This window comes from Chiloscyllium plagiosum, chromosome 3 (assembly GCF_004010195.1).
Source record: "Chiloscyllium plagiosum isolate BGI_BamShark_2017 chromosome 3, ASM401019v2, whole genome shotgun sequence".
Taxonomy (NCBI): Eukaryota; Metazoa; Chordata; class Chondrichthyes; order Orectolobiformes; family Hemiscylliidae; genus Chiloscyllium; species Chiloscyllium plagiosum.
Window position 1 is genome coordinate 98,359,430 of NC_057712.1, and position 12,140 is coordinate 98,371,569.

At 43.6% G+C, this 12,140-nt stretch overlaps 1 protein-coding gene across 1 annotated transcript in view; it reads left to right on the forward strand.

Annotated features, from left to right (window-relative positions):
- The window catches only part of ube3d (ubiquitin protein ligase E3D), a 164,224-nt gene that overhangs the window by 47,129 nt on the left and 104,955 nt on the right, over positions 1 to 12,140 (forward strand). Inside the window, exon 8 of the mRNA XM_043686945.1 lies at positions 6,560 to 6,732. Within this exon, the coding sequence (XP_043542880.1) occupies positions 6,560 to 6,732 (173 nt within the window). The remainder of the gene's footprint in view (positions 1 to 6,559; positions 6,733 to 12,140) is intronic.

The following is a 12,140-nucleotide window of genomic DNA, read 5'->3' on the forward strand; positions in this document are numbered from 1 at the left end:
ATCGGCACCTCCAAGTCATGGCAACAGAACTGAAGACTTGTGCTCCAGAACTTGCTGCTTCTAGTACAGTTACAACATTGGCATCTACTCGATAATGTGGAAAATTGTGCAGGGGCATTCTTTACACAAAAACAGGACCAATCCAACCGAGCTAGTTATCGCCACATCAGTCTACTCCAGGTCATCAGTAAAGTGATGGAAGATGTCACTACCAGTGCTATCAAGCAGCACCCCCTCAGCAATAACCTGTTCAGTGATGCCAATTTGGGTTCTGCCAGGGCCACTCAGCTCCTGACCCCATTACAGGGTCAAACATAAACAAAAGAGCTCAATTCCAGAGGAGAGATGAAAGTGACAGCCCTTGACATCAAGGCTGCATTTGACTGAGGATAGCATCAAAGAGCCCTAGCAAAACTGGAATCATACGGTATCAAGGGACAAACTCTGTGCTGGTTGGAATCAGGTAGGTAAAAACAATGACTGCAGATGCTGGAAACCAGATTCTGGATCAGTGGTGCTGGAAGAGCACAGCAATTCAGGCAGCATCCGACGAGCAGCAAAATCAACGTTTCGGGCAAAAGCCCTTCTGATGAAGGGCTTTTGCCCGAAACGTCGATTTTGCTGCTCGTCGGATGCTGCCTGAATTGCTGTGCTCTTCCAGCACCACTGATCCAGAAGCTGGTTGGAATCATACCTGGCACAAAGGGAGATGGTTGTGGTCATTGGAGTTCAGTCATCTCTGTAGATATTACTCAGTGATATCATCCCAAACATCTTCATTAATGACCTTCCCTCCATCATTAGGTCAGACATGGGAATGTTTGCCAATGACTACACAATGTTCAGCACCATTCGTGACTCCTCACAGACTGGAGCAGTCCATATTCAAATGTAACAAGATCTGGACAATATCCTGGTGTTGGCTGACAAGCAGCAAGTAACATTATGCCATGTAAATGCCAAGGTATGACCATCACTAATAAGAGACAGCCTAACCATCTTCCCTTGGCATTTAGTGGTGTTAGCATTGCTGATTCTCCCATTCCCGACATCCTGGGGGTTACTATTGATCAGTAAACTCAACTGGACATGCCACACCAACAAAATGGCTACACCAACAGGTCAGAGGCTAGGAATACAGCAGCAAGTAACTCATCTACCCATCCAAAACCTGTCCACCATCTGCAAAACATGAGACAGGAGTGTGATGGAATACTCCCCAATGCCTGGATGGGTGCAACTCCAACAACACTCAAGAAGCTTGATACCATCCAGGACAAAGCAGCCCAATTGATTGACACCCTATCCATAAGCTTCCACCACTGATAGTCATTAGCAGCACTGTGTGACACCTACAAGGGGCACTGCAGACATTCATCAAAGGTCCTTAGACAGCATCTTCCAAACCCAGGACCACTTCCATCTTGAAGGACAAGGGTAGCAGATACATGGGAGGCCACCACCTTCAAGTTTCTCACTTGCAATCCTAACTTGGAAATATATCAGTGTTCTTTCAGTACCACTGGGTCAAAATCCTGAAATTCTCACCCTCATGGAATTGTGGATAAACCCACAGCAGATGCGTGTATGAAATGAGCTACCAGAGGAAGTGATGGAGGCTGGTGCAATTAGAATATTTAAAAGGCATCTGAAAGGAAGTGTTTAGAACGATATGGGCCAAGTGCTGGCAAATAGGACTAGATTAAGTTAGGATATGTGGTCGGCATGGACGAGTTGGACGAAGGGTCTGTTTCATGCTGTACATCTCTGTACTCTGACTGTAGGTGGACTGCAGCGATTCAACAAGGCAGCTCAACTGCAACTAGGGGTGGATAGTAAATGCTGGCCAGCCAGCGATGCCCAAATCCAGTGAGTGAATGGAAAAGTCCCAAGGGCTCAGATCATTAGGACAGCAAAGAAAGACCACGCGAAAACATTGTCAGGTAAATTAAGTGAAAAATCCAAGGCATTTTCTAAGCATCATTGTGGGCACGAAGATGCCCAGGTGATAAGTGGGGCCCATTAGGGACTTGAATGGCAAATTGTGAGTTGAGTAAGAAGATGTAAGGAAAGGTTTAAATGAGTACTTCACAAAGAGAAGAATGATGAGGGATATCAAAAACAGGGAAGAAGAATGTGATATACTTGAACAAATTGTCATTCAGAGGGAGGAGGTATTAACAGCTTTAACAGGTTTAAAATCAGATAAATCCCCAGACCAAGATGGGATGTATCTCAAAAGCAAAAACCAAAATTGCTGGAAAAGGTCTGGCAGCAATCTGCCATTCGTATCTCAAGTTGTTGTGGGAGGCAAGGGAGGTGATTGCAGGTGCCTTAACACTGTGTGTTATATAGTTAGAAAGGACAGAACACTGAGGACAGCAAGGATGAGTGATTATGGTTTGGACAGCACTCAATGCTGCTGTTGAAGCGGTGGTAGCGGGATGAGTGTCTTGAGTTTCTTCTGGAATGTTTTGAGGATGTAACTCTGAAGATGGACGAGGGAGATCCAGTAGATGTAGTGTACCTGGACTTTCAGAAAGCTTTTGATAAAGTCCCACATAGGAGGTAAGTGAACACAATTAGGGCGCATGATATTGGGGGCAAAGTACTAACTTGGATTGAAAGTTAGTTGGCTGATAGAAAACAAAGAGTAGTGATAAACTGCTCCATTTCAGAATGGCAGGCAGTGACCAATGGGGTACCGCAGGGATCAGTACTGGGACCGCAGCTTTTTACAATATATATTAATGATATAGAAGATGGTATTAGCAATAACATTAGCAAATTTGCTGATGATACTAAGCTGGGTGGCAGGGTGAAATGTGAGGAGGATGTTAGGAGATTACAGGGTGACCTGGACAAGTTAGGTGAGTGGTGCAGTTTAATGTGGATAAATGTATGGTTATCCACTTTGGTGGCAAGAACAGGAAGGCAGATTACTACCTAAATGGAATCAATTTAGGTAAAGAGGCAGTAGAGAGAGATCTGGGTGTTCTTGTACACGAGTCAATGAAGGTAAGCATGCAGGTACAGCAGGTAGGGAAGAAGGCTAATAGCATGCTGGCTTTCATAACAAGAGGGATTGAGTATAGAAGCAAAGAGGTTCTTCAGCAGCTGTATAGGGCCCTGGTGAGACCACACCTGGAGTACTGTGTACAGTTCTGGGGGGTAGATCATTTAGGACAGAGATGAGGAGAAACTTGTTCACCCAGAGAGTGGTGGCTGTGTGGAATGCTCTGCCCCAGAGGGCAGTGGAGGCCCAGTCTCTGGATTCATTTAAGAAAGAGTTGGATAGAGCTCTCAAGGATAGTGAAATCAAGGGTTATGGAGATAAGGCAGGAACAGGATACTGATTAAGGATGATCAGCCATGATCATATTGAATGGTGGTGCTGGCTCGAAGGGCAGAATGGCCTTCTCCTGCACCTATTGTCTATTGTGCCATTAGGACTGTGAGGGATGTTTGAAAGATCATCTTGTCAGTGATAACTATGCCTAGGAACCTCAGATGGAATATGGCTGCTAGATTAGAGTGGTGCTGGAAAAGCACAGCAGTTCAGGCAGCATCCGAGGAGCAGGAAAATCGACGTTTCGGGCAAAAGCCCTTCATCAGGAATTCAGATGCTGCCTGAACTGCTGTGCTTTTCCAGCACCACTCTAATCTAGAATCTGGTTTCCAGCATCTGCAGCCCTGGTTTTTACCTGGAATATAGCTGCTGATGGATGTAACTGACTGGTGGAGAAGTGAGAGTTCTTACAAAATGAAGATCAAGTTGGAAATACAGTGAGATTATAAATGATACCATATTTATGTTGGAAGTTATAAGAGTGAATAATGTTAGAATTTTTCTTGTACTGATTATTTTCCTTAAAATGTAATTTTTTAGTTGAAATTTCCTCATCTGTTAATTAACATTTGAATTTTTGTTGGTTTTATTTCCTTTATTGCAGCAAAATATTTAAAGTGGAATATTGTCTGGTGGCGTTCTTTCCATTGGCCTCATGGAGATTATTTTCTCGTTAAAGTGTTATCAGTCTCTGTGGCGATTATAACACAATGTTAGAAATATAGAAACTGGGAACAGGAATGGACCATTCCACTTTCTCAACTTCTCCACTTCATCAAGCCTTTAAAATCTAACAATATACATACCTCTTTCTTGAATATATTCAGTGACTTGGCCTCCACGGCCTTCTGTGACTCCCTGATCCAGAGTCCCCAGTGAGAGAAAACCTCCTCCTTGCATCTAGTCTGTCCAGCCCTGTTAGAATTTTGTACGTTTCAATCAGATCCCCTCTTGTCCTTTTAAACTCTCATAGATACAAGCCCAGTCAAACGAACCTCTCCTCGTAGGCCAGCCTTGGTAACAGCCTCGTGAACCTCCACTGTTCTTCCTCTATGGAAGGTATGTCTTTCTTACAGAGGGAGACCAAAACTGCACACTGTACTGGAAGTTTGGTGTTGCTAAGGCCCTGTATAACTGCAGTAAGACATCCTGACTTCTGAACTCAAATCATCTTGCAATGAAGGCCAATATAGCATTTGCCTTCCTAGATGCTTGCTGCACCTGCCTGTATTGACTGGCGTACAGATTCCTTCATATATCCACACTTCCCACTATATAAGCATTTCAATAATACTCTTCTGCTCTGAAAAAATGTATAGCATCGCATTTAGCCATTTGTCATGTACTTGCCCACTACTTCAACTTATCCAAATCATCTTGAAGCCTCTGTTCTGCATCCTCACGACTCATAATCCTGCCCAGCTCTGTATCAGCAAACTTGAAAACATTGCATTTGGTTCGCTCACCCAGATCATTTATATAAATTGTAAGGAGCTGGGAACAAGCACTGATCCTTTTGGTACTAATCACTGCCAAACATCTGGAAAAAGACCTACTTATTCCTGCTCTCTGTTTCCTGTCAATCAATTCTGAATCCATGCCAATGTATTACTCCGATCCCATGTGCTTTACTTAAGAACAAGAACAAAGAAAATTACAGCACAGGAACAGGCCCTTCGTCCCTCCAAGCCTGTACCAATCCAGATCCTCTATCTAAACCTCTCACCTATTTCCCAAGGATCTGTATCCCTCTGCTCCCTGCCCATTCATGTATATGTCTAGATACATCTTACATGACGCTATCGTGTCCACCTTTACCACCTCTGCTGGTAAAGTGTTCCAAGCCCCAACCACCCTCTATGTAAAGAACTTTCCATGTATATCTCCCTTAAACTTTTCGCCTCTCACCTTGAACTTGTTACCCCTAGGAATTGAGTCCCCCATTCTGGGAAAAAGCTTCTTGCTATCCATCCTGTCTATACCTCTCATGATTTTGTAGACTTAAATCAGGCCAACCCTCAACCTCCATCTTTCTCATGAAAATAATCCTGATCTACTCAATCTCTCTTCACAGCTAGCACCCTCCAATACCAGGCAACATCTTGGTGAACCTCCTCTGCACCCTCTCCAAAGCACTCACATCCTTTTGGTAATGTGGCGACCAGAACTGTACGCGGTATTCCAAATGTAGCCAAGTCAAAGTCCAATACAACTGGAACATGACCTACCAACTCTTGTACTCAATACCCCGTCCAATGAAGGAAAGCATGCTGTATGCCTTCTTGACCACTCTATCGACTTGCTTTGCCACCTTCAGAGTACAGTGGATCTGAACACCCAGGTCTCTCTATACATCAGTTTTCTCCAGGGCTTTTCCATTTACTGCATAGTTCACTTTGAATTGGATCTTCCAAAATGCAACACTTTAATGCCTTTTAGAATACACAACACTTCCTCCCTCCTTATGCTGATTTGGCCTAGCATAATCAAACATCTATTCCTCACCTTAACATCGTCATGCCCCTCTCCCCAGTGAATCCTGACACAAAGTACTCATTAAGAATCTTACCCATTTTCTTTGATTTCACACTTAACTTTCCTCCTTTATCCTTGTGTGAGCTGATCCTTTCTCTTGCTCCTTATATACAAATAAAAGGCTTTTGGATTTATCTTAACCCTGTTTGCTAAAGAAATGTCATGACCTCTTATAACCCTCATAATTTCTCATTTCAGATTGGTCCTACATTCCTGATATTCTTCAAAAGCTTCGTCTGTCTTCAATTGCCTAAACCTTATGTATGCTTCCTTTTTCCTCTTACCTAGCCTGACAATTTCACCTGTCCCTAATTTAGATTTAGATTACTTAGTGTAGAAACAGGCCCTTCGGCCCAACAAGTCCACACCGACCCTCCGAAAAGCAACCCACCCAGACCCATTCCCCTACATTTACCCCTTCACCTAACACTACGGGCAATTTAGCATGGCCAATCTTCCTGGCTTTTGCCCACTAACCACTTGGAGGCAAAGCTGCTGAAAATCCAAAAACACCGAATTCACCGGTGCTTTTTGTTGATCAGAAATGAATCGCGGGTGACTTTGCAGACAGCCATCCTTTTAAAGTCTGCAATTTACTTTCCAGTGCCTTGCTTACGTTCAGATGTATTAGCTATCTTCTTTGATATGTCTGTGTCTTTCTTCCCTTTCTTACAGCTCTGGCTTTTGAATTCGGATAGCCTGCTGGTGAGATCACACAATGATTCAAATAGTGATTTTACAAGAGTTGACAAGAACGCAGTTAAGCCTGAGTCGTCTCACAAGTTATGTGAAGGAAACAACGCTGTCAAAGTACTGTATCTGCCCTGTTTAAACGGGAGAAACAAACTGTAAGTAATATTGTTTTGAACATTTCTGTGGAATTTTGAAAAAGCTAGACTGCTGAAAATGAGATGAAATAATATCACTGTGGTGTTGGTGCTGTTAATTATATTATTGTGATATTAATAAAGAAAGATTCTGCTCCATTGATTTGCTCAGAACTTCAGGCATAAAGTGTTTTGTGTGTAATATTGTTTAACTCGGAGATAGCTGTGGCTGCCAAGTCTTGCCTCTTGTCATTGCACTGCGCTCCTTGAGTGGAGTCGCTCTGCAGATCCATCTGCTGTCGAAAAAGACAAGCATGTGAAGATAAACAATTGAATCAACTCCGGCATGAACTTTGTTTTGGGGAAAAATAAGATATCACAGGCAGATTTGTGGTTCGATGAAGATCGTGCTTGGCAAGCACAATATTGGACAGTTGGAGTTGATGTCATGATGATGTTTGTGCTGTTATTTATAGGGGTATCCAAGATTGTGACACAGTGACAATTAAGAGATGGTGACATACATTCAATCAGGGTGCTATGTGATCTGAAGGGCAAGTTGCAGGTGATGATATGTCCCATGCACCTGCTGCTCTTGACCTTCTAAGTGGTAGAGGTTAAGGATGTAGAATGTTGAATTGGCCTTGGCGAGTTGCTGCAAAGTCTCTTGTCAGTGGCCAGACTGTTGGCACTGGGCATATGGTGGACTGAGTGAATGTTCGGTGCTATTGGCTCAGGGAGAATTACAGGCTGGAGAAACACCGGTCTTCTGAGCTCCAGGAAGTAGCTGTCTGAGATGGACTTTAGTTTCAGGGACTGGATTAGGTGCTGATGGTGGGCACCCTGCAGCACAGCTTAGATGGCTGGTCAAACCTGATTCTGTTTGGGGAACTTGCCGTGCTCTGATGTTTTTAGCAGGTGACACTTTAATTGTTAAGCTGCCCTCTGTGAGGGAGACGTGCCTTAGAGAGCTGCTGGCCTGTTCGAGAGTGGCAGCTCAGTACTGGTAATGGCCAGAGACCTCCAGCTAAGACTAGGACCTCACTGAGACTGGGCTGGCAGGTCCTAGCTCCGGGGGTGTTGGTTGGGAGAGGGGTTATTTGGTGGGGTAGGGTTGGTGTGGACCTGGGAAGGGAAAACCGTGGCAGTGGCAAGGCTCCAATTGAATTGTTCCTCTTCCCTCCTCCTCCCTCCCTCCCGCCTCCCTCCATCTCCTCACTCTAGCTCATTGACTGGTGAGCAGAATGTGGGGTCAAAATGGTTGGGCTGCACGTTGATCCCATTAAATCTGAGTGGCGAAAGGCTGAAGGTAAGAAGTTGGTTTTTAGAGGCACAAAGTCCCTGTTTTGTGGGTCCATCCACCAGTTTCCTTGCTCATGAATGCCATAAAATCCCCAGCCCAGTTTCTCTCCCAAAAGGTGACAACTCTGACGTTGGAGCTTTCTGCTCTAAACATCAATATCAAAATTTTCACACCTCCATCATCCTAACACTATATTTGTTTATCATGTGATGTCACTGGACTGGTTTGATAAAGAAATTGCACTCAATCAATGGTTCTGTACGGATTGTCAAAAGATTTAAAGAGAATGAAAGGCCTGGTTCCTGATCCAAAACCATCTAATAAACCTGGTGCAGTTGAGGAAAACAGATTTGGATGAGAAGAGTTATGCCATCACCGCTATGGATTATGTACTTGCCATGCTGCAGTAGCAATGTTTGCTGCAGTTCACTTTTTAGTCATATTTTTCATGTTGCATGTGCCTGTTTGAATTTGGATGTCTCTGGTGATTTGGAAAGGTCTGTTCTTAACACCACTGGTGAAATCAGACAGGAGATTTGCATATGACTGGGGAGCACTGGTTGTGTGGAGGGAGGTGAGAAGTCAGGGAGTGTGATGGGGTGGAGGAGGGAGGTTTGTTTTTAGAATGTTTAATTACACAACATTAATTTTTAATGTGTCTAATTTAGTTGAAGTGAGAACGATTTTTATTTGCGCTTAATTTTGTAAAATTAATTTATGTTTGTGATATGGCTGGAGGCTGTTCAGTGTGAATGTAATTACTTACAAACATTTTGTACTTCAGAATATCCAATTGACAGCAGAGCTTTTGCGGGACTCAGTGATGCAGAATGGGCCATGAATATTTTTCTCTTTTCATGTGGCCTATTGAGTTCACTGGTCAGTGGTATAATGTCACTATGACAAAAAATTTGGATGTTTGTGAAGTTGATCATATGTTTTCCATTTTGCTGCTGTCTCCTTTATCTGCATTTACCCCAGTGCCTCTTGTACGGCTGGTGCTTTCTGCTTTTGTTTAAAGTGAATGTTATTGAAGAAATAAAAGCACACATTCCAACCTTAGTTTTTCTGTCTTTCTAATGAAACTTTTCTTTCCCTGAGCAGCACGCTAAGTATAAATAGCCATAAATGTTAACCTGTATCTGTCGATCCTTTAAGTGTTAAGGTCAAATTTCTAGGCAAAGTGGTTGATGAAATCATTGGTTTGTCTATAATGAACTGGGTGGGCTCTATGTGATCTCACAACAACAACTTATTTTTTACAAGCCAAAAGAACTGTGGATGCTGTAAATCAGAAATTGCTGGAAAGGCTTAGCCAGTCTGGTAGCATCTGTGGAGAAAAGTCAGAGTCAATGTCACGGGTCGAATGACCCTTCCTCAGAACTTATATTTTCATTCCTGATGAAGGACTTATTCCCGAAACGTCGATTCACCTGCTCCTCGGGTGCTTCGTGACTGGCTGTGCTTTTCCAGCACCATAGTCTTAGACTCTGATCTCCAGCGTCTGCAGTGCTCACTTTCTCCTTATATGTTCATATCCCTGTTTCCCGGTTTCTGTGCTAGGTGTTTCACAGGAGTATTATAAAATAAAGAATGACACTGAGGCCACCTGAGGTAATAGGTCAGATGAAAAGCATGGTCGGCGAGATGGGTATCAAGAAGTGTGTTAAGCGCGAGCTAGGTAGGAAAGTGTAAAGGTTTAGGGAGGTATTTCCACTGTTTAAGGCCTTGATAACTGAAAGCACAGCCAACAGTTGGTGGAGCATTGAATTTTGGGGATGTCCAAGAGGCCAGACTGATTGAAGTGCAGGTATCCTGGAGGGTTGTGTGGCTGGAGGAAATCACAGTGATGACGAGAGGCCATGAAGGGTAAGAATTTTAAACCAAGACATTACTTAACTAAGCACCAATGTAGATCGGCAGCACATGTGATAGGGGATAGGGACTCAGTACAAACTAAGACATGGGCAGTGGAACTTTAGATGACCTTAAGCTTACTTGGGGCACAATGTGGGATATCATAGAGATGTTGTGAGGTAATAATAAAGGGACAAATGAGGCTTTTTGCATTAACTGTGACAGGATTGAAATCCAGTGATGCTATAGAGATGGAAAAGTTGTTGTCAATGATGGTGTGAATACGAGTTTGGCAGTTCACCTCCAATTAAAATGTGACTGTCAGCCAGAGACTTAAAGTCAGTAGCTGGAAATGGAGTTAAGCGTGCAGATCGAAATCACACATTGTTGGTCTTCTCAGTGTTTCATTGGATAAGCAGTCTGCTCCTTTTACACCATTGGAGACATTGAGAGAGTTGGTATGAGGTAGAGTCACATATCATCAGTGGACAAAAGAGAAAGTGCGAGAAAAGCTAAAAGGTCTAAAAATTGATAAATCTGCTGGCCTGGATGGGCTACATCCTAGCGTTCTGAGGGAGGTGGCTGAAGAAATAGCGGAGGCATTGGTTGTAATCTTTCAAAAGTCACTGGAGTCAGGGAAAGTCCCAGATGATTGGAAAATCGCTGTTGTAACCCCCTTGTTCAAGAAAGGGTCAAGACAAAAGATGAAAAATTATAGACCGATTAGCCTAACCCCGGTTGTAGGTAAAATTCTAGAATCCATCGTTAAGGATGAGATTTCTAAATTCTTGGAAGTGCAGGGTCGGAATAGAACAGATCAGCATGGATTTAGTAAGAGGAGGTCATGCCTGACAAGCCTGTTAGAATTCTTTGAAGAGGAAACAAGTCGGTTAGACCAGGGAAAGCCAGTGGATGTTATCTACCTAGACTTCCAAAAGACCTTTGTTAAGGTCCCTCACGGGAGGTTGCTGAATAAGGTGAGGGCTGAAAATGTGTTGCTGGAAAATCGCAGCAGGTCAGTCAAAATCCAAGGAGCAGGAGAATTGACGTTTCGGGCATGAGCCCTTCTTCAGGAATGAGCTCCAGCATCTGCAGTCCTCACTTTCCCCCTGAGCAAGGTGAGGGCCCATGGTGTTCAAGGTGAGCTACTGGCATGGATTAATGATTGGCTGTCTGTTAGAAGGCAGAGAGTTGGGATAAAAGGTTCTTTTTCGGAATGGCAGCTGGTGACAAGTGGTGTCCTGCAGGGTTCAGTGTTGGGGCCACAGCTGTTTACTTTATATAAATGATCTGGATGAAGGTGTTAGGGGAATTCTGGCAAAGTTTGCTGATGATACGAAGGCTGGTAGTACTGAGGAGGTGGGGAGGCTGCAGAAAGATTTAGACAGTTTAGGAGAGTGGTCCAAGAAATGGCTGTTGAAATTCAATTGAGCAAATGTGGGGTCTTGCACTTTGGAAAAAAGAATACAGGCATGGACTATTTTCTAAACGATGAGAAAATTCATAAAGTCAAAGTGCAAAGGGATCTGAGAGTGCTAGTCCAGGATTCTCTAAAGGTTGACTTGCAGGTTGAGTCAGTGGTTTAGAAAGCAAATGTAATGTTGTCATTCATCTCAAGAGGGTTGGAATGTAAAAGCAATAATGTGCTACTGAGACTTTATAATGCTCTAGTTAGGCCCCATTTGGAGTACTGTGTCCAACTTTGGGCCCCACACCTCAGGAAGGACATTCTGGCACTGGAGCGTGTCCAGCGGCGATTTACACGGATGATCCTTGGAATGGTAGGCCTTACATACGATGAACGGCTGAGGATCCTGGGATTGTATTCATTAGAGTTTAGAAGGTTGAGGGGAGATCTAATAGAAACTTACAAGATAATGCATGGCTTAGAAAGGGTGGATGCTGGGAATTTGTTTCCGTTAGGCTGGGAGACTAGGACCTGTGGGCAGAGCCTTAGAATTAGAGGGGGTCAACTTATAAAGGAAATGAGGAGACATTTTTTCAACCAGAGAGTGGTGGGCCTGTGGAATTCACTGTCACGGAACTCAGTGGAGGCCATGGCATTAAATGTCTTGAAGGCAGATATTGATAAATTCTTGATCTCACAAGGAATTAAGGGCAACGGGGAGAATGCGGGTAAGTGGCGTTGAAATGCCAATCAGCCATGATTGAATGGCGGAGTGGACTTAATGGGCCGAATGGCCTTACTTTCACTCCTATGTCTTATGGTCTTATGGACCTATGAAAATTATTGCTGAGACTTGAGATG